Source organism: Saccopteryx leptura, chromosome 2 (genome assembly GCF_036850995.1).
Source record: "Saccopteryx leptura isolate mSacLep1 chromosome 2, mSacLep1_pri_phased_curated, whole genome shotgun sequence".
NCBI classification, from domain to species: Eukaryota; Metazoa; Chordata; class Mammalia; order Chiroptera; family Emballonuridae; genus Saccopteryx; species Saccopteryx leptura.
In genome coordinates, this window is record NC_089504.1 from 231,765,862 (window position 1) to 231,793,775 (window position 27,914).

Here is a 27,914-nt window from a genome sequence, read left to right on the forward strand (position 1 = left end):
ATTCACATAAAACAGGGGTGAGCAAAGTAGGTTTACAGTCATGAGTACATAAAACAGAGTTTATTATATTATTTATTCATCATTTACAGTATTATTTATTTATAAACCTATTTTCACCCAATCCTATATTTAATAAATAGTACGGTACCAAGCAATATGCTGGATTCTGAAGATACAAAGATGAATAACCAAAAAATTACAACATATCTGGTAAATGTTGTAAAGATGTGTTCAAGATATAGAAAAAGCCAGAGAAGTACAATTAAGTTCTGGGGAGTAACTGGGACTGAGAAAAGCTTCACAGAAGTTATCATGTAATTTAGGTATTGACAATTGAAGAGAAGCTGCCTGGACAAGAGAGGAGAGAGTTCAAGAGTATGAGATATGGCAAAATAGTCAAAGAGAGGTAGTTTTATTAACACCAAGCGGAGACCCTGGCTAGTTAGCTCAGTTGGCTAGAGCATTGTCCTGAAATACCAACGTTGTAATCCCCAGTCAGGGCACATATGAGAAGTGACCAATGAATGTACAACTAAGTGGAACAACAAATGAATGCTTCCCCCCTCCCTCTCTCCTTTCCTCTCTCTGTCTCTCTAAAATCAATCTATAGCTGTGAACAAAGCCCAAATCTAGTCCATTGAACAAATCTAGAAGCCAGAGGAATATCCAGAAGCAACAATGTCTCCTGGATATAAATGCTTAACAACAAATAATAATGACAAATATGACATAAATAATAAAAGCCAACTACAATAAAAATGGCAGTGATTTGAGTCTCTTGACAGAAACAAACAAGAAAAAAATAAAGAATGTGATAAAGGAGCTGGGTAACTTTTGGACCACTAAATAAAATGAGCTTAAGTGATATATTTCAAAGAAAACCAAATAAACCTCAAACATACAATCTGAAATTATAGTCCGGAGCTTTTATAAGATGTCAAAATACACTTCTCTGTGCTAGAACCAAAGTACTGAAAGGCACAATGCTGGCAAGTGAAGAAGGAAGAGGCATTCATTTAGTGAAAGTACATGAAGTTTTGTGCCTTTGTGGTGAAAGGCACATTAAGTGAAATATTAATAATGACAGTGCACTGGAAAAACCAGTTCACCAACAGTACCCTTATAACTAAAAAGGGTAAATGTACCCTTGGGAACTGAGAGCCTTCCTTTTCATCAGTTATACATAGTCCATTGAACAAATAAACATTGTACTTAATATCTATACTTCTACCACTAAGGAGCCATTAGACTAACTTGATCCTATAATGAGAGAGTCTGCACTGAGCTCAAAGTACATCTCATCATTTGACATTATGGTCCAGGAAATTATCTCAACTGAGGCAGTAGTAACTATTAAAGATTGAAGAATAGCCCTGGCCGGTTGGCTCAGCGGTAGAGCGTCGGCCTAGCGTGCGGAGGACCAGGGTTCGATTCCCGGCCAGGGCACACAGGAGAAGCGCCCATTTGCTTCTCCACCCCTCTGCCACGCTTTCCTCTCTGTCTCTCTCTTCCCCTCCCGCAGCCAAGGCTCCATTGGAGCAAAAGATGGCCCGGGCGCTGGGGATGGCTCTGTGGCCTCTGCCTCAGGCGCTAGAGTGGCTCTGGTCGCAACATAGCGACGCCCAGGATGGGCAGAGCATCGCCCCCTGGTGGGCAGAGCGTCACCCCTGGTGGGCGTGCCGGGTGGATCCCGGTCGGGCGCATGCGGGAGTCTGTCTGACTGTCTCTCCCTGTTTCTAGCTTCAGAGAAAAAGATTGAAGAATAAAAGTTTATATGACCTTTACACCTATATAAAACTTAATGATACAGCATTACCTATTGCAAATCAATTCAGTGTTACTAAACAATGAACATCTCAGATAACAAGTATATATGTTATTTTAAATCAAGCATTATAACTACTTGCTAACCTAGTGTCCCCTGGGCACTAAAATTGAGAGAAAAGCAGAACACAGCATCTTCACACCCAACCCTGTATAACATTTACTCCTCTCCTTGAGAACAAGATTTTTAACTTCCCTTCTCCATCTACTTTAGTTGGTAATCACTTACATTAACAACAGACTCCTTGAACTTGATATGAAGTCTGTAATTAGAAAGGGCAATGATGGCATCCTCAGCACGGCCCACATATTCTGTGCTTTCTCCATGAAGTTCAAGGAAAGGAACCTTCAAAATGAAAGCAGAAATCCTTCAAAGTTCTGAAGCAGTAAATCAGTCTTCAAACACAGGTCAGGTGAATGGATGATAAATCCTGTCACTCAAACTTAAAATGTGTGTTTTAAAAACAATATATGTTTTAAGTGGGTAAGGGACTTAAAGAGACTGGGTTTATAGCCACATAACTTGAATGCACCTAGTTATTCATATTCTATACTGAAGGAATGACACAGTGATGATCATCACCAACTGAATTCTCAGGAAATAAGTCTTTCTAAAAGGAGAGATGTTTTCCAGCTTACATTTCTATCATGTGTATGGTTTAGGAAAAAGATATTTATTATATAGAGTATATTACTTCAAACCATTAGCTCTACTACATTATTACTACGATGCTAAATAACTTATTTAACAATTAAAAATGGCCTGTAATTACCTGAAGATTCTCATCCTCCCGGATCAGCTGCTTCCTGGGGAAGATCTGATTGGCCTGAATGCACTCAAGGCTGTGCCGAGTCTCTTCATCCTGAAAAGGACCCAAAACCTTTGAATAATTTCGGAGCTCCATCCATATTTGGTTTTTCTGCCACATTTTTTTTTCCCTAGGGAGAGGAGGGGAGATAGAGAGACAGACTCTCATATGCACCCCGACCAGCATCTACCCGGCAACTCCCATATAGGGCCAATGTTCTGCCCATCTGGGGCCATGCTCCCAACCAAGCTATTTTTAGCACCTGAGCTGCAGAACCCAGGGCCAATGCACTTGAACCAATCAAGCCATGGCTGCAGGGGAGTGGGGGTGTGAGGGAGAGGGAAAGGAGAAAGGGAGGAAAGAGGGAGAGGGGAAAAGAAGGGAGAGAAGGGGAGGTGAGGGGGAGAGAGGGAGTATAAGAAAAGAGGGTGAGGAGAGGGGGGGAGAGATAGTTGAGGATGAGGGGTGGAGGACCAAATGGTCGCTTCTCACTGTGTGCCCTGACCAGGAATCAAATCCAGGACATCCACACACCGGGCTGATGCTCTATCACTAAGCCAATCAGCCAGGAACTTCTGCCACATTTTAATAGTGTAATCACAGTGAGAGTCCAGTGATCCAAGTTAACAGGCAGAAAACTCAAGAAAAATATATCCATCCACAAAAGTGTTCCACCCAATATGTATCAGGTAACTCTAGTTAGAGAAAACACTGTTAAAATAAAAATAATTAAATCAAAGAGGTTAACATTTATATTTAGCACTAATAAGTTGTCAGGACATTACCTGCAAGAGAAAGCAAGATAGTGGTTTATTCTTTCTTTAATTTATAACTTTAAATTCTCATTTCTGAAAGATACATTCTGAATAACTTAAGAATAAAATGATGTGTTATCTGGAATTTACATCAAAATAATTAGAGGGGAAAAGGTAAAATGAAAGTAAATGGGCATAAATAAAACAGGATTGTCCATAAGGGATAACTGATGAAACTCGGTAAGTGGGAGTTCACTATACTATTGTGTATGTTTTGGTTATACGCATAATTTCTACAATAGAAACTTTTTTCTAAATGTAAAGCTTAAGAACTGAATTTCTCAAACTGAAAACATGTGAAGCACTATTTCTAGTTCAATATGTCTTATATTACAGATTAGACTTATTTCTATTAAGGCAATCTCCACTCCCCAAAAAAGCAGCAATAAATTCTAATCTAAATAGCACTTGAATTGAACTACTTATCACTTGTATAAAAGAGTAGTCTTTTACATTATAAATTTTTATGGTATAGGAAGACAGAAGAGAAAAGCCATATAATGTAAAGTCCAAGCATAAATTATGATGTAATGTGTTTACAGAGCAAATTTTTTTAAGATCAAAAGCCATATTGTGCTCTGGCCAGATCGCTCAGTTGGTTAGAGTGTTGTCCCAAAGCACAGAGGTTGCCAGCTCGATCCTGGGTCAGGGCACATACAGGATCAGATTGATGTTCCTGTCTCTCTTTCCCTTCCTAACTAAAATCAATAAATAAAAATAAAAAATAAAAAAGAAAGAAAGAAAACCTGACCAGGCAGTGGCACAGAAGATAGAGCATCAGACTGGGATGCAGAGGACCCAGGTTTGAAACCCTGAGGTTGCCGGCTTGAACATGGGCTCTCCAGCTTGAACACAGAATCACCAGCTTGAGCACAGACTCACCAGCTTGAGTACAGGCTCGCCAGCTTGAGCGCGGGATCATAGACATGACCCTATGGTCACTGGCTTGAACCCAAAGGTCGCCGGCTTGAGCCCAAGGTCACTGACTTGACCAAGGGGTCACTCGCTTTGCCGTAGCTCCCCAGTCAGGGCACATATGAAAAAGCAATCAATGAACAACTTAAGGCAATGAAGAATTGATGCTTCTCGGCCCTGGCCGGTTGGCTCAGCGGTAGAGCGTCAGCCTGGCGTGCGGGGGACCCGGGTTTGATTCCCGGCCAGGGCACATAGGAGAAGCGCCCATTTGCTTCTCCACCTCCCACCTCCTTCCTCTCTGTCTCTCTCTTCCCCTCCCGCAGCCAAGGCTCCATTGGAGCAAAGATGGCCCGGGCGCTGGGGATGGCTCCTTGGCCTCTGCCCCAGGCGCTAGAGTGGCTCTGGTCGCGGCAGAGCGACGCCCCGAGAGGCAGAGCATCGCCCCCTGGTGGGCAGAGCGTCGCCCCTGGTGGGCGTGCCGGGTGGATCCCGGCGGGCGCATGCAGGAGTCTGTCTGACTGTCTCTTCCCGTTTCCAGCTTCAGAAAATTACAGGGAAAAAAAAAAAAAAAAGAATTGATGCTTCTCATCTCTCTCCCTTCCTATCTGTCTGCCCTATCTGTCCTTCTCTCTGACTCTCGGTCAAAAAAAAAAAAACACCTTTACAAGTATGAGAAGATGTTACTCAAATAGGTATACATTGCGGGGAGGGGGGCATATTTTTTTTGTATTTTTCAAAAGTGAGAAGCAGGGAGGCAGAAACAGACTCCCACATGTGCCCGACCAGGATCCACCTGGCAAGCCCACTAGGGGGCGATGCTCTGCCCATCTGGGGCGTTGCTCCGTTGCAACCGTAGCCATTCTAATGTCTGAGATGGAGGCCATGGAGTCATCCTCAGCGCCCAGGCCAATTTTGCTCCAACGGAGCCTTGGCTGCAGGAAGGGAAGAAAAAGATAGAAAGGAGAGGAGGAAGGGTAGAGAAGCAGATGGGAGCTTCTCCTGTGTGCCCTGGCCGTGAATCAAACCCGGGACTTCCACACGCTGGGCTGACGCTCTACCACTGAGCCAACCAACCAGGACCTTCTTAAAAATTTTAAGAAAATTTTTTAAGAAAAGGAAGAAAAAGAAAATTCAGTGTTTCTGAATTCTCTATACAAAAATAAGGATTAAGGACACAGAACCCAAATGCTAAAACAATAGAATATATTAATATTAATTAAATCAATGCTTCAACTCACAAAATCTTATATGGAGTAAAATGAACATTAGGAACCAATGATCAGCATGTGAAAATTTTTAATCCATTTAGTAATAAGCTAAATAGAAACTTAGGTTATTTTATTGAATTTATTGGGGTGACACTGGTTAACAAAATTTTACAAGTTTCAGGTGCCCAATTCTACAATAACAATATATCTGTTACACCATATTGTGTGTCCACTCCCCCCCCCAGTCAAGTCTTCATCCATCACCATTTATACCCCCTATACCCTCTACCACTCTCTGCCCTGGCAATACCATACTGTTGTCCATGTCCATGAGTTTTTCTTTCATTTTGTTCAATCCCTCTACCCCTAACTTAACTGTGTTTTAACTCCAACTACATAAAAATAAGACATATGGACATTGGACTAGTTAGAAATGAACACAACCATGGTTTTGGTAGTAGGATTGTAAATAAGTATTTGAAAAATTTGTTCTAATTCTGCCCTACAAAAAAATGTTTTTGAAAGACAATCATTCTGCTCTCCAACACAGTGCACAAAGAAGTATCTCCAGAGCCCACCATAGAAACTGTCTTCAGGCCCTGGCCGGTTGGCTCAGCAGTAGAGCGTTGGCCTGGCGTGCGGGAGACCCGGGTTCGATTCCCGGCCAGGGCACATAGGAGAAGCACCCATTTGCTTCTCCACCTCCCCCCTTCCTCTCTGTCTCTCTCTTCCCCTCCCGCAGCCAAGGCTCCATTGGAGCAAAGATGGCCCGGGCACTGGGGATGGCTCCTTGGCCTCTGCCCCAGGAGCTAGAGTGGCTCTGGTTGCGGCAGAGCGACGCCCCGGAGAGGCAGAGCATCACCCCCTGGTGGGCAGAGCGTCGCCCCTGGTGGGCGTGCCGGGTGGATCCCGGTCGGGCGCATGCGGGAGTCTGTTTGACTGTCTCTCCCCGTTTCCAGCTTCAGAAAAATACAAAAAGAAAGAAAAAAAAAAACTGTCTTCAGGGCCCTGGCCGGTTGGCTCAGTGGTAGAGTGTCAGCCTGGCGTGCAGGAGTCCTGGGTTCCATTCCCAGCCAGGGCACACAGGAGAAGTACCCATCTGCTTCTCCACCCCTCCCCCTCTCCTTCCTCTCTGTCTCTCTCTTCCCCTTCCACAGCCAAGGCTCCATTGGAGCAGAGATGGCCCGGGTGCTGAGGATGGCTCTGTGGCCTCTGCCTCAGGTGCTACGATGGCTCTGGATGCAACAGAGCAACGCCCCAGAGGGGCAGAGCATCGCCCCCTGGTGGGCATGCCGGGTGGCTCCCGGTTGGACGCATGCGGGAGTCTATCTGACTGCCTCCCGTTTCCAGCTTCAGGAAAAAAAAAAATTTTTTAAAAAAAAGAATTCAAACACACACACACAAAACTGTCTTCAGGGCATCCAAGAGACCCCAGCAGCACCAGGATGAAGGCCACATTGTTGCTAGCTATGTGGAATACAACAAAGGACAACCCCTCAGTACGGAGTTGAGCTGCTTTAATAAGCTCATCATCTGCTATTCATTAGCACTGGCATATATATCACATATATATTAGGAAAACATTTTTTTCAATTCATTAAAAACTCTGGGAAAACTAATAAAACAAAATATAGTTGTCTAGAGAAATAATGTTAAAAGTTCATCAGTGTTTGAGTCTAAGATACATAACTGTTATGCCCATAAACTAAGAAAAAATTGACCTAGCTTGAGATGAGAGCAGTTACCTCTTTTATATTTTTAATGTGACATTTCTTCACAACTAGTTTTTGTTTTAGTTTGTATTTAATTTTAAAAAGCATTTCCCCCATGTCCCTAATGAAGTTTGAAATTAACGTGGCCTTTTCAATTCCTTCTTTGTACACTAGCATGAAACAGTCTGTATCAAGGAAACATCACAAGGTAGAAGCAGGGCCATATTACAGAGGACTGTTCTTTTTTAAGCCTTAAAGCACTATTTTTCATATTCTCAGGATTGACAAAAATGTGTCTGACTCGTTGCTACATTTTCTCTGCCTGGACTGGGCCTGGGTCCTAAATGGCCCACAAGTCACTGAAATGTCTATCAAATGCTCTTTGTAGTCAAAGATGTAAACAGGGGTATAGAAAGTTGCTTCACTTTCTTTGGGATAAAAATACCTCCTTAAGCAGAATAGGGAAGGTAGGAAATTGCTTCTATCCAGAAGATAAATTCATAAAGAATATGTACATGACTATATCATAATTCTACACACACACACACACACACACACGTTTCACTACATCTTGCTTCCTAGAAAAGGAATAAGAAACCTAGAGTCCAAGAATCATGTATTTTAGTCTTGACTCCATTTATTATCTGACTGAGAGACAATATCAATCTAACTCACAGAATTAAAGTTAACAGAAATGAAACAGCTTCACTACACTAGAATATAAATAATATACTATTAAGTAAACAATAAAAGAAAGGAAACGAGAGTTCTGGGAAAGGAAAAGTGAAATGACCCCTTACAACAAAAATGGGTAAGTATGCGTTAATGTTCATTTAATTGTCAGGATAGAGTTCAATTCCAATTTTCTTGTTATTTGCTTGTTATTTACTTACCATGACAGGAGGCCCAGATTAGGAGGAGAGATCCTCGTCCCTTCTTCAATGTCTGTCAAAGCTTTTCTTTCCTTTACACCTGGATCTTTAAAAAGAGGGGAGGAAAAAGGGACAAAATTGGCAATTTCCCCCTATTTGGTCATACCCTAAATAAAGGAACTATATTTATATAGACCCAAAAACATGACCAGAGTAAGCCAAGAAAGAGTTGAATATTACCCACCCAATTCTCATTAGTCAAATGCATACTCCATATGCCTTTGTGAAAATACAACTGGTCCTAACTCATTTGGGCAAAAAAGTAGCAAGGACTCACAATCCTAATGTTGCTAGTAATATGAAAAACATTATAAACCTTGGATGAAAATAATAGAGCAGTAATAATTAAAACCAACATGCAAGCACAAAAACAATATTCTTGTAATATTATAGAATGTTTAGTCTGTAAATTTAAAATGGATCCCCCTATCTGTAGGAACCAAACTGGCTTAGTAGGCAAAATATAAAAATATTGCCTTATTGCCCCAATATTTTATACTCATCTGAAAATTCACATAAACTGTGCTAATAACTTTACCAGGTTTTTAAAAACAACAAAAGGGGTGGGGAAGAAATACCAAACTAGAAACTTAAAGATATGCTATTGACAGCACTATCATCTTTAAGAAATTGCCTCAAAAAATTTAGTTTCAGCCCTGGCCAGTTGGCTCAGTGGTAGAGCGTCAGCCCAGCATGTGGATGTCCCAGGTTCAATTTCCGGTCAGGGCACAAAGGAGAAGTGCCATTTGCTTCTCCACCCCACCCCCTCTCGCTTCTTTCTCTCTCTCTTCTCTTCCCCTCCTGCAGCCATGGCTCAATTAGAAAGAGTTGGCCCCAGGTGCTGAAGATGGCTCCACAGCCTCTGCCTCAAGTGCTAAAAAACAGCTTCAGTTGCAACAGAGTAGCAGCCCCAGATGGGCAGAGCACCACCCCCTAGTAGACTTGCCAGGTATATCCTGGTCAGGGCACATGCAGAAGTCTGTCTCTGCCTCCCCTCCTCTCACTAAATATTTTTTCCCCCCAAGGTATTTTCTTTTTTTTTCTCTCTTTTTTTTTTTTTTTCAGAGAGAGTCAGAGAGAGGGATAGACAGGGACAGACAGGAACGGAGAGATGAGAAGCATCAATCATTAGTTTTTCGTTGCACATTGCGACACCTTAGTTGTTCATTGATTGCTTTCTCATATGTGCCTTGACCGCGGGCCTTCAGCAGACCAAGTAACCCCTTGCTCGAGCCAGCGACCTTGGGTCCAAGCTGGTGAGCTTTTGCTCAAACCAGATGAGCTCGTGCTCAAGCTGGTGACCTCAGGGCCTCAAACCTAGGTCCTCAGCATCCCAGTCCAACGCTCTATCCACGGTGCCACCACCTGGTCAGGCTCACTAAATAAATTTTTAAAAATTTAGTTGCATGCGAAGCCAGTCTTTCTGGTTCGCTAAACTTTCATTATTACAGGATATTTTACAGAGTATGAGATTCAATATTCAAAGCTGTAGGTAAGCAAGATGTTTGTAACTCAGGGACTTATACTGTATTTAAACATGAGTTCATAATTATTTTCTCTCTCTCTCTCTCTCTCTATTGGTCACTACTGTAGTATGCTAGATAACGAACCTCTTATTTTTGAAAACTGGTAAAAATAAAGTGAAAGAACTAGTCTTTATCCTGCTTTTTCTATGAAAACTGAACCTCTTTACAATTCAAGTATGCAGTTGATAAAAGGAGTATTCCACCTTAGACACAAAGAAGGAAAAGACAAAAATAGGTATCACCATTTTACAATTGGTAATGAAATACAGGATGCAAATAATGATATAGTCTATGGAAAACTACAAAAAATAAACCGAATTCTTTAAGTAACCTACAAGACAAAAAGAGATGGAAGGAAAACCTATATATTAAAAGAGAATTAAATAACATGTCAACCAACTGCAATACTGTACAGTCAAAGTTTTAGCTGTCAGAAAACTAGTGTTTCACAGTAAATATATCAATAAGCATTGTATCTTTTAAGTTTTTAGCAAAATTTAAAGAAAAACTTTCACAGGCATCACAGAGTTAGCTGTCCCAACTGAAATGTACTCCTTGGCAGTGACACTGAACTAGGAATCAAATTCCATTTACAAAGTAAATCCTTGATCAGAACATATCCACATTAGCTATCTTCTCTGTCAAGTTCAGTTTTTTAATGAGTACAGAAATACCAGGACAAAGATTTGCCACTCTGAAGTAAAAGTCTCAATCAATTTAAACAATGCTATTACCCAGAAATGACGCCTTCCATTCTGTACACCAAATAAAGACTAAAATGGTGTGCTGCACTTCAGTCAGTCAGTCAATAATTACCTGAGAGCCTAGTATGTGTCAGACAATACAACACTGTGAGTTCATATTCCACCTGACCAGTGGTGGCACAGTATAGAGTGTAGACCTAGGACACTTGTGGTAAGTTCAAATCCCTAAGATTGCCAGAGGAAACCAAGTATAGCTAAAATGTACTGAGTCAGAAAGAAGAGTGGTCCAACTTAAAAGTAAAGAAATGTACAAGAAGCCCTGGCTGGATAGTTCAGTTGGTTAGAGCATTGTCCCAAAGCACAGAGGTTGCTGGTTCAATCCCTGGTCAGGGCATATACAGGAACAGATCAATGTTCCTGTTCTCTCTTTCTCTCTCTCTCAAATCAATGAATAAATTTTTTTTTAAAAAAAAACCTATAAAAATACTACCACCACAATATAAAAAACTGAGTCAGTACTGTTATTCTAACAGAAGTAAACACTTCTTAATTTCTTAGTTATAATAGTAATGCATACTTTTTGTAAGAAATTTTAAAATACAGGTGTAAAAAACAAGTACCCTCATTCATATACCGCTTGTGGGAATATAAAATGGAACAGCCTTGGAAAATAGCTTGGCAGTTCCTCAAACTAACGTAGAGCTAGCATCTGATATATCAATTCCATTCCTACCTATCTTGCCAAGAGAGACAAAAACATATATCCACACCAATACTTACACACATTTGTAACAGCATTACCCAAAATAGTCAAAAGGTGGAAACAACTCAAATGTCTACTGATGGATGAATAGACAAAATGTTGTACACCCCAAAATGGACTATATTAAGCTATAAAAAGAAATGAAGTACTACTACAGGCTTCAATATGGATGAACCTTGAACACTTATGCTAAGTAATCCATAGTGGATTAACGATTCTTTATGGCTGGGAAATGAAAAGGAGGGTAATAGCTAAAGGATATGGAGTTTCTTTCTGAAGAGATAAAATGTTCTAAAATTGACTGTGGTTATGGTTGTACGACATCATGAATATACTAAGCCTTTGAACTGTATACATCAAATGGATCAAATTTGGCTATAAGAATGATATCTCAATAAGTCTGTATTTTATTAAAATACGTACAAGTTCCCTTCTCACTCACTACTGCCCTTCACCTACACGTAAGTACAACCACTGTTAACGAATTTCTAATTTTGTCCTAACACTTCTCCATGCATATACAAAGACACACATAATCTATCAAAAAATTTTAATGAGGGTGGAGGGGTATACTGTATTCATTGTTCTGCCACTTTTTCTTAAAATTAATGTATGAAATCTTTCCTGTGTCAGTACATACTTGCAGATGGCTGTTCAGTATTCCATTACATTCCCATATACCAGTGGTCCCCAACCCCCGGGCTGCAGATTGGTATCGGTCCGTGGGCCATTTGGTACCGGTCCGCAGAGAAAGAATAAATAACTTACATTATTTCCATTTTATTTATATTTAAGTCTGAACGATGTTTTATTTTTAAAAAATGACCAGATTCCCTCTGTTACATCTGTCTAAGACTCACTCTTGACCAGGGGTCCCCAAACTTTTTACACAGAGGGCCAGTTCATTGTCCCTCAGACTGTTGGAGGGCCGGACTATAAAAAAGACTATGAACAAATCCCTATGCACACTGCACATATCTTATTTTAAAGTAAAAAAAAAAAAAAACAGGAACAAATACAATATTTAAAATAAAGAACAAGTAAATTTAAATCAACAAACTGACCAGTATTTCAATGGGAACTATGCTCCTCTCACTGAGCACCAATGAAAGAGGTGCCCCTTCCGGAAGTGCGGCAGGGGCCGGATAAATGGCCTCAGGGGGCCGTAGTTTGGGGACCCCTGCTCTTGATGCTTGTCTCGGTCACGTGATACGTTGCCGCTAAAATTAAACCCATAAACTAGCAAAATGAGTGAAAAACAAAATTCCATCAAAAGTTTTTTTGCGAAGTGGAAAAGGGCCAGTGAGGAGACAGAAGAACCTATGACCTTGAAGAAAAAGAAGGCTTCATTTAACAGACAATACCAGGAGTCCTACTTGAGGTATGGATTTATCGCAACTGATGATTCTCGCACTCCAAGGCCACTCTGCATAATATGTGGCGACCGGCTAAGTAATGAGGCAATGAAGCCTTCAAAACTGCTTCGCCACTTGGAGACCAAGCACTCTACTTTAAAAGATAAGACTTCTGAGTATTTCGAAAGAAAAAAGCACGAACAAGAAGGACAGAAACAATTACTGGTGGCCACTACATCAATAAATGCGAGTGCACTGAGAGCATCATACTTGGTGGCTAATCGTATTGCTAAGGCTAAGAAGCCATTCACCATTGGTAAAGAATTGATCCTTCCAGCCACTAAAGACATTTGTCATGAACTTCTAGGAGAGGCTGCGGTTAAAGAGATAGCACAGATGCCTCTTTCGGCTACCACCGTCACATGGCGCACTGAGGAAATAGCAGAGGACATCGAATCACAATTGTTGGAAAGGATTAATAAATCACTGTACTACGCTCTCCAGGCTGACGAATCTACAGATATTGACAACACGGCAATGCTACTTGTTTACGTGCATTATCTTTATCAAGAGGATGTGCATGAGGATATGTTATGTGCACTATCATTGCCAACCAAAACCACAGCCGCAGAACTATTTAAATCGCTGGATGACTATGTATCAGGATAACTGAAATGGTCTTTTTGTGTCGGCATATGCACAGATGGAGCTGCTGCCATGACCGGAAGGATGTCTGGTTTAACTACTCGGATTAAGGAGGTTACACCTGAATGCGAGTCTATGCATTGTGTCATTCACAGGGAAATGCTGGCTAGCCAAAATATACCACCGGAATTAACAGCATATTGAATGATGTCGTTAAAGTTATTAACCACATCAAAGCACATGCCCTTCATTCATGCCTGTTCGGGCAGCTTTGTGAGGAAATGAACGCGGAGCACAGACACCTTCTCTTATACACAGAAATAAGATGGTTATCCCGAGGGAGGTCCCTGGCCAGAGTGTTTGAATTACAAGAGCCGCTGCAGAGATTTCTCTCAGAAAAAAAGTCACTGCTAGCAGCACATTTCAGTGACGAGGAATGGGTCACAAAACTCACTTACTTGTGCAACATATTTAACCTCCTCAGTGAACTCAATCGGTCACTTCAGGGGAAAATGACAACTGTCTTCAAGTTGGCAGATAAAGTAGCTGCATTTAAAGCCAAACTGGATTTGTGGGGACGACGCGTGAACAGGGGTATATTTGACATGTTTCAAACATTCACGGGAATTTTGGAAGAGACTGAGCCCAAGCCTTCATTGTCCCAGCTGGTGCACAATCACCTGTATTTGCTTTTAAAAGAGTTTGAACGCTACTTCCCAACCACAAAAGACCCACGAATTGCCAAGGAATGGATCCGCGATCCATTTGTCAACAAACCTGGTGAATCCAATGTGTCTATGCAAGAAGAGAACCAACCACTGGAGATCGCAAATGACGGCGGCCTTAAAAATATGTTCGAGACTACAACTCTGCCAGTGTTCTGGATTAAAGTCATGGCAGAGTACCCCGAGATCGCCACAAAAGCACTAAAAACCCTGTTGCCATTTCCAACATCCTATTTGTGTGAAGCAGGATTTTCTGCAGTGCCAGCAACCAAAACAAAATTACGGAATAGACTGGACATAAGCAACACACTTCGGGTGTCATTGTCTTCCATTACTCCTAGATAGGACCGCCTCGTTGCAGAGAAACAAGCTCAGGGCTTTCACTGATTTAGCATTATGGTTGTTGAGAGAGAGGCTACTATCTCTCATTTTATATAAACATTATAATAACCCTTAACTTACAATATTCATAACAATGGTGAGTTGTATTTTTTCATGCACTTTATATTTGTTTTTGTGTTGTATCTTATTTTTATTTATTTTTTTTCTGAAGCTGGAAACGGGGAGGCAGTTAGACTCCCGCATGCGCCCGACCGGGATCCACCCGGCACGCCCACCACGGGGCGATACTCTGCCCATCCATCACTCTGTTGCAACCAGAGCCACTCTAGCGCCTGAGGCAGAGGCCATGGAGCCATCCCCAGCGCCCGGGCCATCTTTGCTCCAATGGAGCCTTGGCTATGGGAGGGGAAGAGAGAGACAGAGAGGAAGGAGAAGGGGAGGGGTGGAGAAGCAAATGCGCGCTTCTCCTGTGTGCCCTGGCCAGGAATCGAACCCAGGACTTCCGCACACCAGGCTGACGCTCTACCACTGAGGAAACCGGCCAGGGCCATGTATCTTATTTTTAAGGCATGTTTAAACGTTACCATAGCGGCTGGAAAGTGTTTGGAGGCAGAGAGGATATTATTCATGTTATGTTGTTGGCGCGATATTAAGAAGACACTTCTAATAAAGTTGCATACGAGTACACGGTGGATTCCTGTTTATTTTTATTGTCTTAGGTTCATGACTGGTAGCGAGCCTGAACCTATCATATTACATATTGATGTCAGACATGAAACGTCAGAATAACAAATTTAAATACAGCCTGAATGTATACATGCTCAATCTTCTTTTAACTTAGCCCAATAAATATCGTAAGTTTGACAATTATATTTGAAAATACCACAGTTTATATGCCAGTCACTTAATTTTATTTTGTGCATTTATCCGCCCCACCCTAAAGGCCGGTCCATGAAAATATTTTCTGACATTAAACCGGTCTGTGGCCCAAAAAAGGTTGGGGACCACTGCCATATACCATAACTTAACCATTCATCAACTGCTGAAACATTTAAGTAATAACCACCCTTGCCCATATCTCCACACAAGTACTTATTATGTAGCACTGATTCTTTAAAATTAATTTACTTCATGAAAAGATACACACTTTTTTGAGGGGGATGGAGTCATTATTGTCGAAGACTACATATACTTTTTCTTCTATTCACAAAAAATAATTAATAGTTATCAACTTGGTAGAAGATTTACCATTCTATCATTTAAAAGGTTAAAATAAAAATATGCATATGAATTATTTATATTAATTATAAAGCATGTTTCTGCATATACAGAAAAATGATACGACTTAAAGAGGGGAGTACAGACTTTGAGTTTATATACTTTTAGAATTACTTCACATTTATAATTAGGAAAATAATCTTTTCTACAAAAGATTTTTTTGGGGAAAAAGTCAAAATAATATTGCATAAAAGGTTTTCACTTGGCCCTGGTCGGTTGGCTCAGCGGTAGAGCGTCAGCCTGGCGTGCGGGGGACCCAGGTTTGATTCCCGGCCAGGGCACATAGGAGAAGCGCCCATTTGCTTCTCCACCCCCCCCTTCCTCTCTGTCTCTCTCTTCCCCTCCCGCAGCCAAGGCTCCATTGGAGCAAAGATGGCCTGGGCGCTGGGGATGGCTCCTTGGCCTCTGCCCCAGGCGCTAGAGTGGCTCTGGTCACGGCAGAGCGACACCCCGGAGGTGGTGAAAATAAATCTTCATTAAAATGAAATTATAGTGAGAAGACACTGGTATCTAGGACTCAGGAAATGTTTATGTAAATTGAAAATTTCAAATATGAGAACAGTTCTTACCATCAAAGTGTTCACAATCCTATGGGGGTGACAAAAAGATAACTAATAAATAACACAGTGTGTGATAACAAATGTAGAAATATAATTCCATGGGACTATAAAAGACAAAGAAATGATTCTGATCCAACCACTAAAGGAAGGGTTTATAAAACACTGAAGCTTTTTTGTTTTGTTTTGTTTTGTTTTGTTTTTTCTGAAGTTGGAAACGGGCAGGCAGTCGGACTCCCGCATGCGCCAGACCGGGATCCACCCGGCACGCCCACCAGGGGGCGTCACTCTGTTGCAACCAGAGCCATTCTAGCACCTGAGGCAGAGGCCACAGAGCCATCCTCAGCACCCGGGCCAACTTTGCTCCAATGGAGCCTCGGCTGCGGGAGAAGAAGAGAGAGACAGAGAGAAAGAAGAGGGGGAGGGGTGGAGAAGCAGATGGGCGCTTCTCCTGTGTGCCCTGGCCGGGAATCGAACCCAGGACTCCTGCACGCCAGGCCGACGTTCTACCACTGAGCCAACCGGCCAGGGATACACTGAAGCTTTTTATAGTTGAGCCAGATTCTAAGCTACTGAGACAAAGGGTTAACAGAAATGGTACCATTGAAGAATAAGACCCCCCCCCAAAAAAAAGCACATTGGAGAGGATGTGAGGGACATTAAGTAGGCCAGGGTGTTTACAGCAAAAGGTGCAATAGGTGTATGAGGAAAACAAGTGGCTAGTTGCAGGAGATGTGTTTAAAGCCCATTTGTGAAGAGGCTAAATGCTAGGCTCAAGGTTCTGGAACAAGGAAATGATTTGGATCTAAAAACTTAAAACCAGAGCAACAACTTCTTTTTTCAATAATATTAGATTATAATTTCCTAAACTAAACAGATGGCAGAAACAACAGGCAGTAAACAAGACTTAGGTAGTAACAGACAGATATACACAGGTCTATGAAAAGGACAGGACTGGAATTAATACCCACACTGAGAACAGAACTAACAAATTTTAAATACTTGTTTTCTAGTTAAACATCAGATTAGTACCATTAAGTCTAATAATGAGGCTTTGGTTTTCATATAGATATATAACAACAATTTAAGAATATTCAAAACAAGAATTAAGTTTCGATTTGAAAGATCTCCTTGTTAAGGACTATTTTAAACGAAAAATAAGGGCTACAACTCATTCAATCTCCCTTTAACACAAGTTTCCAGGAACAACATATTGTATTATAGCACAATTAAATATAAAAAAAGCTATCTTGCTTGAGTCCTACTGAAAAACTACATACATGTTTAAAGAGTCAACATTAAAGTGAAAAGATAAGAGCTCATTTAAATAATTGTGTGCACGGACAAATAGATCTCCAAAATTAATCCAAACTTACCAAATGAAGTTTGTCCCAAGAACTTTTTCTACTAGAAAGTTTCACAAGAAAATCTGCAAAAGAAAAACCAGTATTTTTATACAATGACAGATATCTTAAAAATCAAGTTAAATCATTTAAATCTGGCCACAGGACTTTTCTCTACAAGTTAGAATGTCAGGATAAGACATTATTTTTTAAATGGTTAAAACATGGACTTTTTAGTCAACCACAGATTTAAGGTTCACAGTTTAATTACAGAAAATTGGCCCAATTAGGCCTCAGCAAGCCTTTAGAAACTGCAGAATTTTACAGACAGAACTTTACAGGAACCTACAGATACTCCTATTAAAGGTTTTTCTTCAATCAATAAAGCACCATTCTGATGGCTTCTCAGGTAAATCTTTGCCGTTACAGGAATAAGTACTTGAAAAAACTACATATGATTACAAGACAGCTAGGCTTAGACTTGGTAGTTTAAGGTGTTTTAACACATAACTGGCTTCTACCAAGGGTTTTTTTATACATAAACAAAAAATTGGTCAGGGGAAGTGAGGTAGGGTGGGGGTATATTTTCTAAATACATACAAAGAATTCTTGTATGTATTTAGATTCTTGTATGCAATTCTAGGCAACAATCTAACCTTTACAGAGATAAAAGACCTACTCAACCTGATTCCTTTGTAAGGATCTCTCTCAGTATTTGCAGACAACTCATCCCTTTGGGCTGATTATGTGACATTAAGTCACATATGTGAACAAGACTGTACATAATAACCAAATCCTAAAATAAAGGAGTCTGTCAGCACAGCACATTATTCACCTAACCGTCAGAAACTTATTCTTTTAACTGAGTAAGAACCATAAAAGGGAAATCTAACCATGCAATAATAAAGTGTCCTAAGCATTTTACAAGTAGTATTTTTGGCTTCCAATAAGTTTTAATTAAATTTTGTAACTCATGCCATATTAGAACTGTATTGGAAAGGAAATAAAGCTATCCATAATCTAAGACTTTCAGATACAAACCATTTTAAGTATCAAGACTGGTCTTATTAAATTGTTTAATAAAGTACAACAACACAGTACAGCAGGCAAGTTGGGGGATTTGTACATCCCTCGGAACTTTTCTTGCTACAGTATAATTTTTGCTGTGGGTTTGAATACTGAAATACATATTTTAAATGTTTTTTCTTTTATTTTTCATTAAGGTTATTATCAAATTTTAAAAATACATATAGATATATTATGTTATCTATAATTTTACTTCACTTAGACTAAATATTTATTTAAAGGAACAGATCTTGGTTTGTGATAGTACGGATGGACCTAGAGGGTATTATGCTAAGTGAAATAAGTCAGAGAAAGACAAGTACCATATGATTTCACTTATATGTGGAATCTAAAGAACAAAATAAGTAAACAAAATACCAACTCATTAATATAGAGAACAGACAGTTGACAGAGAGGAGGGAATTTGGGAGACTGGATCAAAAAAGGCGAAGGGATTGAGAAGTACAAATTGGTAGTTACAAATAGTCACAGAAATGAAAATTACAGCATAAGGAATATAGTCAATAATATTGTAATAACTATGTATGGGGCGAGGCGGGAGGGTATTTGAAATATCAGGGGGACCACTCTGTAAAGTACATGATTGTCTAACCCAGCAGTTCTCAACCTGTGGGTCGCAACCCCCGCGGGGGTCGAACAACCAAAACACAGGGGTCGCCTAAAGCCATCGGAAATACATATTTTATTTAAAAATGTATTGTATAATAAATATGTATTTTCCGATGGCTTTAGGCGACCCCTGTGTTTTGGTCATTGGACCTCTGCCGGGGTCGCGACCCACAGGTTGAACCGCTGGTCTAACCACTATGCTGTACATCTGGAACTATACAGAAGAATATTACATGTAAACTGTATTTTAGGAAAAAAGAACAGATGCTGGGTCTCTTTGTCCTTAGCTGTTAAAAACACACACAAAATAGTATGTGTAAAGGCACATTCCACTTAGAAAGTATTACAGTAGTCTCTCTCTTATCTGAGGGTGATATATTCCAAGACCTCCAGTGGATGCCTGAAACCATGAATAGTAACAAACCCTACAAATACTTTTTATTCCAATACATATACACCTTTTCACTTAAAGGGAGCACTGTACGGCTTCTCTTTGGCATATCCAAATTGTCAGCACCACTATTCTTGCACTCTGGGTCCACTATTAAGTAAGATAAGTGATACTTAAATACAAGGACTATGATGCCTCAACAGTTGATCTGATAACCAAGATGGTTACTGAGTGAGTAAAGGGCAGGTAGCATATACAATGTGGGTATGCTGGACAAAAGAACGATTTGCATCCCAAGCAGGACAGAGCAGGATTGCTTGAGATTTCATTGTGCTACTTGGATCAGTGTGCAATTTAAAACTACTGATTGCTTCTAGAATTTTCCATTTAATATTTTCAGTCTGCAGTTGACCCCAGGTAACCTAGACCACAGATAATTAAAACCACAGAAAGCAAAACTGTGGGTAAAGGGGAATACTGTACATACAAAAAGTGGTATGACACAGCTCATTGTAACTCAGTAAGTGTCAAGGTACTATAAGGCTAACCATCCAATGACATGCATGAGCTAAGAATTCAGAGGAGGGACAGCCCAGGAAGATTTAACAAGAAATGGAGAATTTTAAGTGGATCTTACAGACTGGGTGGGATTTAAGTAAAGAGAAAGAAGGGATCAGAGTAATTCAAGAAAGGATGTCTATTAATACCACAGTGGGAAGAAAGCACATTTTTGAGAAACAGGTATGTCAGAATATTGAGTGTTCAGGAAGAGCAGAAAGATAAGACACAACTATGGACTCTAAGTGTGAAGCAAGGTGTCTAGATTTCATTCAGTGGTGGAAACCTACAGCTTTATGAGCAGGGAATAATAATTCACAAGTGGTGCTGTTAAATGGTAGAAAGCAGTAAGTAGAATGGTTTGGAGAGGGAAAGTCACTTAGGGTGTTCCTTAGGGTGTTCAGATACGAATTGCTAAAGGTCTAATATCGTAACAGCAGTGAAAATGAGAGGAAGGCACCAAACTGAAAGCGTTAATTGCTTGAATTTGGAAAATGATTAGGAATAGACAAAGATGATAGATAGATAGATAGATAGATAGATAGATAGATAGATGATAAGCAGAGCAAGTCAAAGATAACTGCACATTATTAAGGCCTGTAGCAAGTAGAAAAAGGATGGTGGTATCATTAATAAAAAGTAGCTTCCAAGGAAGCAAAGCCAGCTATGATATGCTGCCTTTAAAGGTGCCTCCCGGCCCTGGCCGGCTGGCTCAGTGGTAGAGCGTCGGCCTGGCGTGCAGGAGTCTCGGGTTCGATTTCCGGCCAGGGCACACAGGAGAGGCACCTATTTGCTTCTCCACCCCTCCCCCTCTCTCTCCTTCCTCTCTGTCTCTCTCTTCCCCTCCCGCAGCAAGGCTCCATTGGAGCGCTGGGGATGGCTCTGTGGCCTCTGCCTCAGGCGCTAGAATGGCTCTGGACGCAACAGAGCGATGCCCCAGAAGAGCAAAGCATCGCCCCCTGGTGGGCATGCCGGGTGGATCCCGGTCAGGCACATGCGGGAGTCTGTCTGACTGCCTCCCATTTCCAGCTTCGGAAAAATGAAAAAAAAAAAAAAAGGTGCCTCCCAATTAGATGAATGTCCAACAGGTAATAAGGAGAGGAAATGGCATTAAATTAAATAGACAGGTTAAGTCCCTGGGTAAGAATGATGGTGCTACATTTCAAGAAAACCACTATATCCACTATAAGAATCATCTGATATGTTATAGAAATTACTTGATAATTTATTCTGTCAAATAAATACATGAGAAGTCCATTAATACAGAATTGTTTTTGTCAAGGTGCCACAAGTGTAAAATTCCAAGAGGGGACCAAACAACAGGCTAATTCAACACAACAGAAAGGTTCAGGCCCTCACCAGTTGGCTCAGTGGTAGAGCATCAGCCTGGCATGTGGATTTCCCAGGTTCGATTCCCAGTCAGGGCACAAAGTAGAAGTGACCATCTGTTTCTCCACCCCTTCTCCTCCCCCATCTCAGAATTTCTAAAAGCTTTGCTGTTGAAGTCAAGTATAAATGAAAATAGGAACAAGGAGAGAATTCAAAAAGTACAGATGCACTCACCTATCATAAGTTCACAGTGGTGGAGATTCAACATTTGACAAATACTCTGGGGTGATAAGCACTATTCTAGGCACTGGGGATGCAGTAGTGAACAAAATGAAGTTCCTTCCCTTATGAAGCTGCAATTCTAGTGTCAACTGTAATATTTTCACAGGGCTAAGCACATTCAGTGTGTCTTCCTCCCACTAAGACCATGCTTTGAAAAAGATAAAAAGGAACAGTAAATTTTAAATGGAGGCAATGTCCTGACTCAATGAGGTCATAAAAAACAAGATGATTTTAAAAATAAATAAATAAAGATCTATGTCTCTTTCCTACCCCTTTTGGAAACACTAAGTCAAGTCTGAGTTTTCAGGGATCCAAACACAAATTCATGATCAGGGTACTACATTCTTCTGCCAGCTGCAGGACAGAGATAAAGAGCTAAAATATTATCATTTCCTAAGCAAAAACCACAACCTTCTCCTTAAAACAAAATCCAGTCTCTTGTCGGAAACTGTCAACAGAACTCCATGTAAAAACCGCATTTCTGTATCAAAGTCTTCTACAGGTAGTAAGTCTCTTGAACCAGCAACACTTAAGATAATGTTCACTATAACAACTAAAATCTCCATTTTTAAGACCATCTGTCTTAATCTAGTGGCTGAAATACTGATCCAAAAATGTGAAAAGTCAAAAGCAAACTACTATAACTGTGCTCTAACATTTTTATATATGAAGATTTGGTTACACTTCAGATGCACCTTATTGCCTTTTTTGTATCTTGGGTAAGCAAAAGGAAGCCCTAACCATGTTCTCAGAAAAGATTAGCTGTGATCAAAGCAACTTGGGCAAATTTGATTTGTACCTCTTAAAATCACTTCTTTTACAAGGATTTTCCTTTTAAACCTAATCCTTATGCAAGAGGTAGGAAGGGGGGAAGCACAGTCATATATGATGTCTTGGTCAAGACATTTCTGGTGGTGACCAGAAAGATTAAAACTAAAGATCATATACAATCTGTTAAAAATAGCTAATATTAAATAATTTCAAGCCAGAATATAAAACTTTATTTTTGTGTTCTGACTTGCTCTTTATAATCACTTCTGTATAGAACACATTCACTTCCTAGTACTAACTCTAGGTATATTATTAAATCATTAATAGAATTGTAAGGAATTTCTGAGTACTTTCAGCCTCCATGTTCTTCCATAAAAAACTCACAAGGTATTTACAACAAAATGGTGGGATCTTGATAACATTATTCGGAGTGAAATTAGTAAATCAGAAAAAAACAAGAACTACATGATTCCATACATTGGTGGGACATAAAAACGAGACTGAGAGACATGGACAAGAGTGTGGTGGTTACCGGGGGTGGGGGGGAGGGGGGGCGCGAGAGGGAAGGAGGAGAGGGGGAGGGGGAGGGGAGGGGAAGGGGAGGGGCACAAAGAAAAGGTGACGGAGGACAATCTGACTTTGGGTGAAGGGTATGCAACGTAAGTGAATGACAAGATAATCTGGACATGTTTTCTTTGAATATATGTACCCTGATTTATTGATGTCACTCCATTAACATTAACAAAAATTTATAAAAAAAAATTCACAAGGTAAACATCATACTATTGAAATTAAGAAGCAAAATTAACAGGCATTATACTGCTAAAATATGAACAGGCAAAAATCAATATACCAATGTTATTTTGAGACTTGCAAATTTACACTGCCTATTCTAATATGGTTTTCCTCTGGAACCCACCCCAAAGAAACAAAAACAGAATCTCCAAATCCCTCTCTTTATATCAATCCTTGCCCTCCTCACAGCTGCATAAGATGTTTCTTTTCTTGAAGGTCAACTTACCTATGTATATAAATGAGCATAATTTTCCTATTTTCCCTAGGTTCTTGAGATGTTCAACAGTAATTCTAGAAAAAATCTGGAAGTCAATCACACTCAGAAAACAGTTTATTAGTATCCCAAACCTAGCTAATCTGCATACTGCTAATAAGTATATTAATATTATATATTAGGAATCTCAATATATAGTTCCTCTCTCAATCTATAAATGAATTCTTCAAAGTTCTGGTTCCCTCCACTCAGTTTTATGCAGAGTAACAGGCATCAAAATGGACAAGGATCAGAAAGATGAATGCAAATGCAAATTTTCCTTTAATCATACAACTTAACAATAAAGAGACTTGAATTTTTAACTGCTGTCATCACAATTAAAAACTCTCCACTCCAGCTAGCTAACAGGTACATTCAGAGAAGAGATGAAAATCAAGTACACAGTAGAGGATATGTGCAATGAAAGAATCCACTCTTCTACTGGCCTAGTTAAAATTTATATACTGGCAATTAGGCAGGGGGCTACTCATATTTTTTTTTTAAATAAGTCAATAAAAACCCAAATAACCTCCAATAAGCACACACTACAATGTGGCCTTTGTTTAAAATGGTGAGTTCAAATGCCTATTCTTTGGAAGCAGTTCTCCTCAATTATTAAATAGAAAAACAAACAACAACAAAAAAAAATAGAAATTGCAGCCTGACCAGGTGGTGGCACAGTGGATAGAGCATCGGACTGGGATGCGGAAGACCCAGGTTCGAGATCCTGAGGTCGCCAGCTTGAGCGCGAGCTCATCTGGTTTGAGCAAGGCTCACCAGCTTGGACCCAAGGTCGCTGGCTCGAGCAAGGGGTTACTCAGTCTGCTGAAGGCCCACCGTCAAGGCACATATGAGAAAGCAATCAATGAACAACTAAGGTGTTGCAAAGAAAAACTAATGATTGATGCTTCTCATCTCTCTTCGTTCCTGTCTGTCTATCCCTAACTATCCCTCTCTGACTCTGTCTCTTTAAAAAAAAAAAAAAGAAGAAGAAATTGTCTTGATCAGAACACCATCTTAAGAATCCCTTTAGTGGCCCTGGCCGGTTGGCTCAGCGGTAGAGCGTTGGCCTGGCGTGCGGGGGACCCAGGTTCGATTCCCGGCCAGGGCACATAGGAGAAGCGCCCATTTGCTTCTCCACCCCCCCCCTCCTTCCTCTCTGTCTCTCTCTTCCCCTCCCGCAGCCAAGGCTCCATTGGAGCAAAGATGGCCCGGGCGCTGAGGATGGCTCCTTGGCCTCTGCCCCAGGTGCTAGAGTGGCTCTGGTCGCGGCAGAGCGACGGACCCGGAGGGGCAGAGCATCGCCCCCTGGTGGGCAGAGCGTCGCCCCTGGTGGGCGTGCCGGGTGGATCCCAGTCGGGCGCATGCGGGAGTCTGTCTGACTGTCTCTCCCCGTTTCCAGCTTCAGAAAAATACAAAAAAAAAAAAAAAAAAAGAATCCCTTTAGGCCCTGGCCGGTTGGCTCAGTGGTAGAGCGTCGGCCTGGCGCGCGGAAGTCCCGGGTTCGATTCCCGGCCAGGGCACACAGGAGAAGCACCCATCTGCTCCTCCACTCCTCCCCCTCTCCTTCCTCTCTGTCTCTCTCTTCTCCTCCCGCAGCCAAGGTTCCATTGGAGCAGGGATGGCCCAGGCGCTGGGGATGGCTCCATGGCCTCTGCCTCAGGCGCTAGACTGGCTCTGGTCACAACAGAGTGACGCCCTGGATGGGCAGAGCATCGCCCCCTGGTGGGCAGAGCATCGCCCCCTGGTGGGCGTGCCGGGTGGATCCCGGTCGGGCGCATGCAGTAGTCTGTCTGACTGCCTCCCCGTTTCCAGCTTCAGAAAAATACCAAAAAAGAAAAAGAAAAAAGAATCCCTTTAAACCATATAATTCGACCCATCTCCAGAAAAAGACCAATCCACTTTTTTAAACTACTAGTTTTTATCTCATGTGAACAGAACACATGTGATCACCAACCAAATACAAGAAAAAAAAAACTTTTCACTGAAAGTCAAAAAGTAGAATTTATCAACATGTTTTACTTAGGAAAAGGAGGTCATAAGTAGTAAGTTAAGTGAGGACTAATAAGAAATAAACTTAATCACTTATTTTTCCTTTTTTGTTATTACATGACTGCATTTAAATTAACAACTCACAAAAACCTATGGGTTCACACTGAAGACAAAAACCAAATGTTAAATTTAATAAATCTTTAAACTAGCATTTTTCTTAACCCAATAATAAGTGGGGTTTAAATTATGAATTTCTTTTTTAAAAAGCAAACAGTCTGCCTGACCTGTGGTGGCCCAGTGGATAAAGTATCAACCTGGAATGTTACTTACTATAAATGCTTCATATATAAAAACTGTTACATAACTGTCTTTCCTCAGGCTGTTTTATTCTCTCATTTTTCTTTATAAGATCTATTTTTCCAATCCTTGTAAGTCTGAAACCATTCATAAGCATGCCTGGCCAGGACCACATGCAACCGTATCCAGTCCTTCCTCCACACAGATGATTACGCCTGTATCTTCAAGGTGTCTGCTACAACCACAGAGATTCCTCATCTTCCCCAACCCTGACTTCCACTGCTAGCACAGCACTAAAGTACTCTGGACTGTCAGTATAACATCTTAAAACTCTACATATCCTAAATAGAATCACTGGCTTCCCTCCCCTAAACCACACCAGGTCTTCTTTTTTTAATACTACTTACTCCACTGGGAAACTTGGTCTGCCTAGCTCTTCAAGAGAAAAAACGATTTGACTCCATTTCTAGTAACAAAATATGATACCAACTCTCACTGATCTCTTTGAAATCCTCAATTTCCATTTTTCCATTCCATGCCACCACTGTCACAGCCGTATGATCTAGCAAACCAGTTCTCAAACATGTTGAATTAAATTTAGACTTCAATTACCTACGAAACAAAACCACAGTTACAATTGAAACATTCTTGCTCAAAAAATTCGTGTACAGAATAAACAACTTGAGGCTGCTTTTAAATTTTTCATGCAGGAGCTTTTGTTACCGCTATCACCTTTGCCTGATTTACTCATACCGGTTTAATCCATTTGGATAAATTCTATGTAGTCTCTTCAATTCTTGTCTTGAAAACAACTTTCATTATAAAAGTTTCCCTGCAGAGTTCACTGTACACTTTCAATATAGCTCATTTTATAATACCTACTGCATCTCATTATGATTATTTACATTTATTTCCATCTGTCCAACTAGACAGATTATGATATCCCCAACAGGTCACTGTCCTACTCAACATTTGAACCCATCTGTTAATGAAAGTCATTACAATAGAGGTTATTGGGTAAGAATACAGGTTTTGGAATCAGATTGTTTTCAGTGTGAATTGTGGCCCCAAGTTTACTTGTATCACTTTGGGAAGTTCACTCAGTTTCCTCATCTGTAAAATGGAGATAATATTAGAACACAGACTTACTGTATTAGTGTCTTCAATTATATGTTCAATAAATACTAATTCTGATGAGGATGAGGAACGTGCTCTACTTTTTAAATTAAAAAATAAACATAATTCAGGTAACTGAAAAGTTAACTGGGGCCTTCTATTACCCATTGAATAAATATTTCAAAAATATCTATTTAAAATCTAGTTCTTGGCCCTGGCCGGTTGGCTCAGTGGTAGAGCGTCGGCCTGGCGTGCAAGGGGTCCCGGGTTCAATTCCCGGCCAGGGCACACAGGAGAAGCGCCCATCTGCTTCTCCACCCCTCCCTCTCTCCTTCCTCTATGTCTCTCTCTTCCCCTCCTGCAGCGAGGCTCCATTGGAGCAAAGATGGCCCGGGCGCTGGGGATGGCTCCTTGGCCTCTGCCCCAGGCGCTAGAGTAGCTCTGGTCGCAAAAGAGCGACACCCCGGAGGGGCAGAGCATCGCCCCCTGTTGGGCAGAGCGTCGCCCCCTGGTGGGCGTGCCAGGTGGATCCCGGTCGGGCGCATGCGGGAGTCTGTCTGACTGTCTCTCCCCGTTTCCAGCTTCAGAAAAATACAAAAAATAAATAAATAAAATCTAGTTCTTATCATAATGCAAGATCTCTATGTGCCTTCATCCATAAAAAAAAAAAATCCTTAGGACTAAAAAATTTATAAGTTTCACCTGACTAGGAGGTGGGACAGTGGAAAAAGCATTGGATTGGGACACGGAGGACCCAGATTCAAAACCCCAAGATATCCGTCTTGAGCGCGGGCTCACCAGCTTGAGCACGTATCGCTGGCTTGAGTGTGGGATCATAGATATGACCACATGGCCACTGGCTTGAGCCCAAAGTCACTGGCTTGAAGCCCAAAGTCACTGGCTTGAGCCCAAGGCACTGGCTTGAGCAAGGGTTCATTTGCTCTGCTGTAGCCCCCCAGTCAAGGCACATATGAGAAAGCAA

The 27,914-nt window shown here is 41.0% G+C and overlaps 1 protein-coding gene across 10 annotated transcripts in view; it reads right to left on the reverse strand.

The window, feature by feature from the left end:
* Positions 1-27,914, reverse strand: part of MTMR3 (myotubularin related protein 3) — a 141,513-nt gene that overhangs the window by 46,595 nt on the left and 67,004 nt on the right. For 9 of the 10 annotated variants that reach the window (XM_066370529.1, XM_066370528.1, XM_066370525.1 and 6 more), the window contains exons 2-5: positions 17,487-17,539; positions 8,177-8,261; positions 2,598-2,687; positions 2,054-2,170 (exon numbers count right to left, since the gene is read on the reverse strand). In XM_066370529.1, the coding sequence (XP_066226626.1) occupies positions 2,054-2,170; positions 2,598-2,687; positions 8,177-8,179 (210 nt within the window). In that variant the 5' untranslated portion in view covers positions 8,180-8,261; positions 17,487-17,539. The remainder of the gene's footprint in view (positions 1-2,053; positions 2,171-2,597; positions 2,688-8,176; positions 8,262-17,486; positions 17,540-27,914) is intronic. The other variant, XM_066370522.1, reaches the window with a different exon arrangement.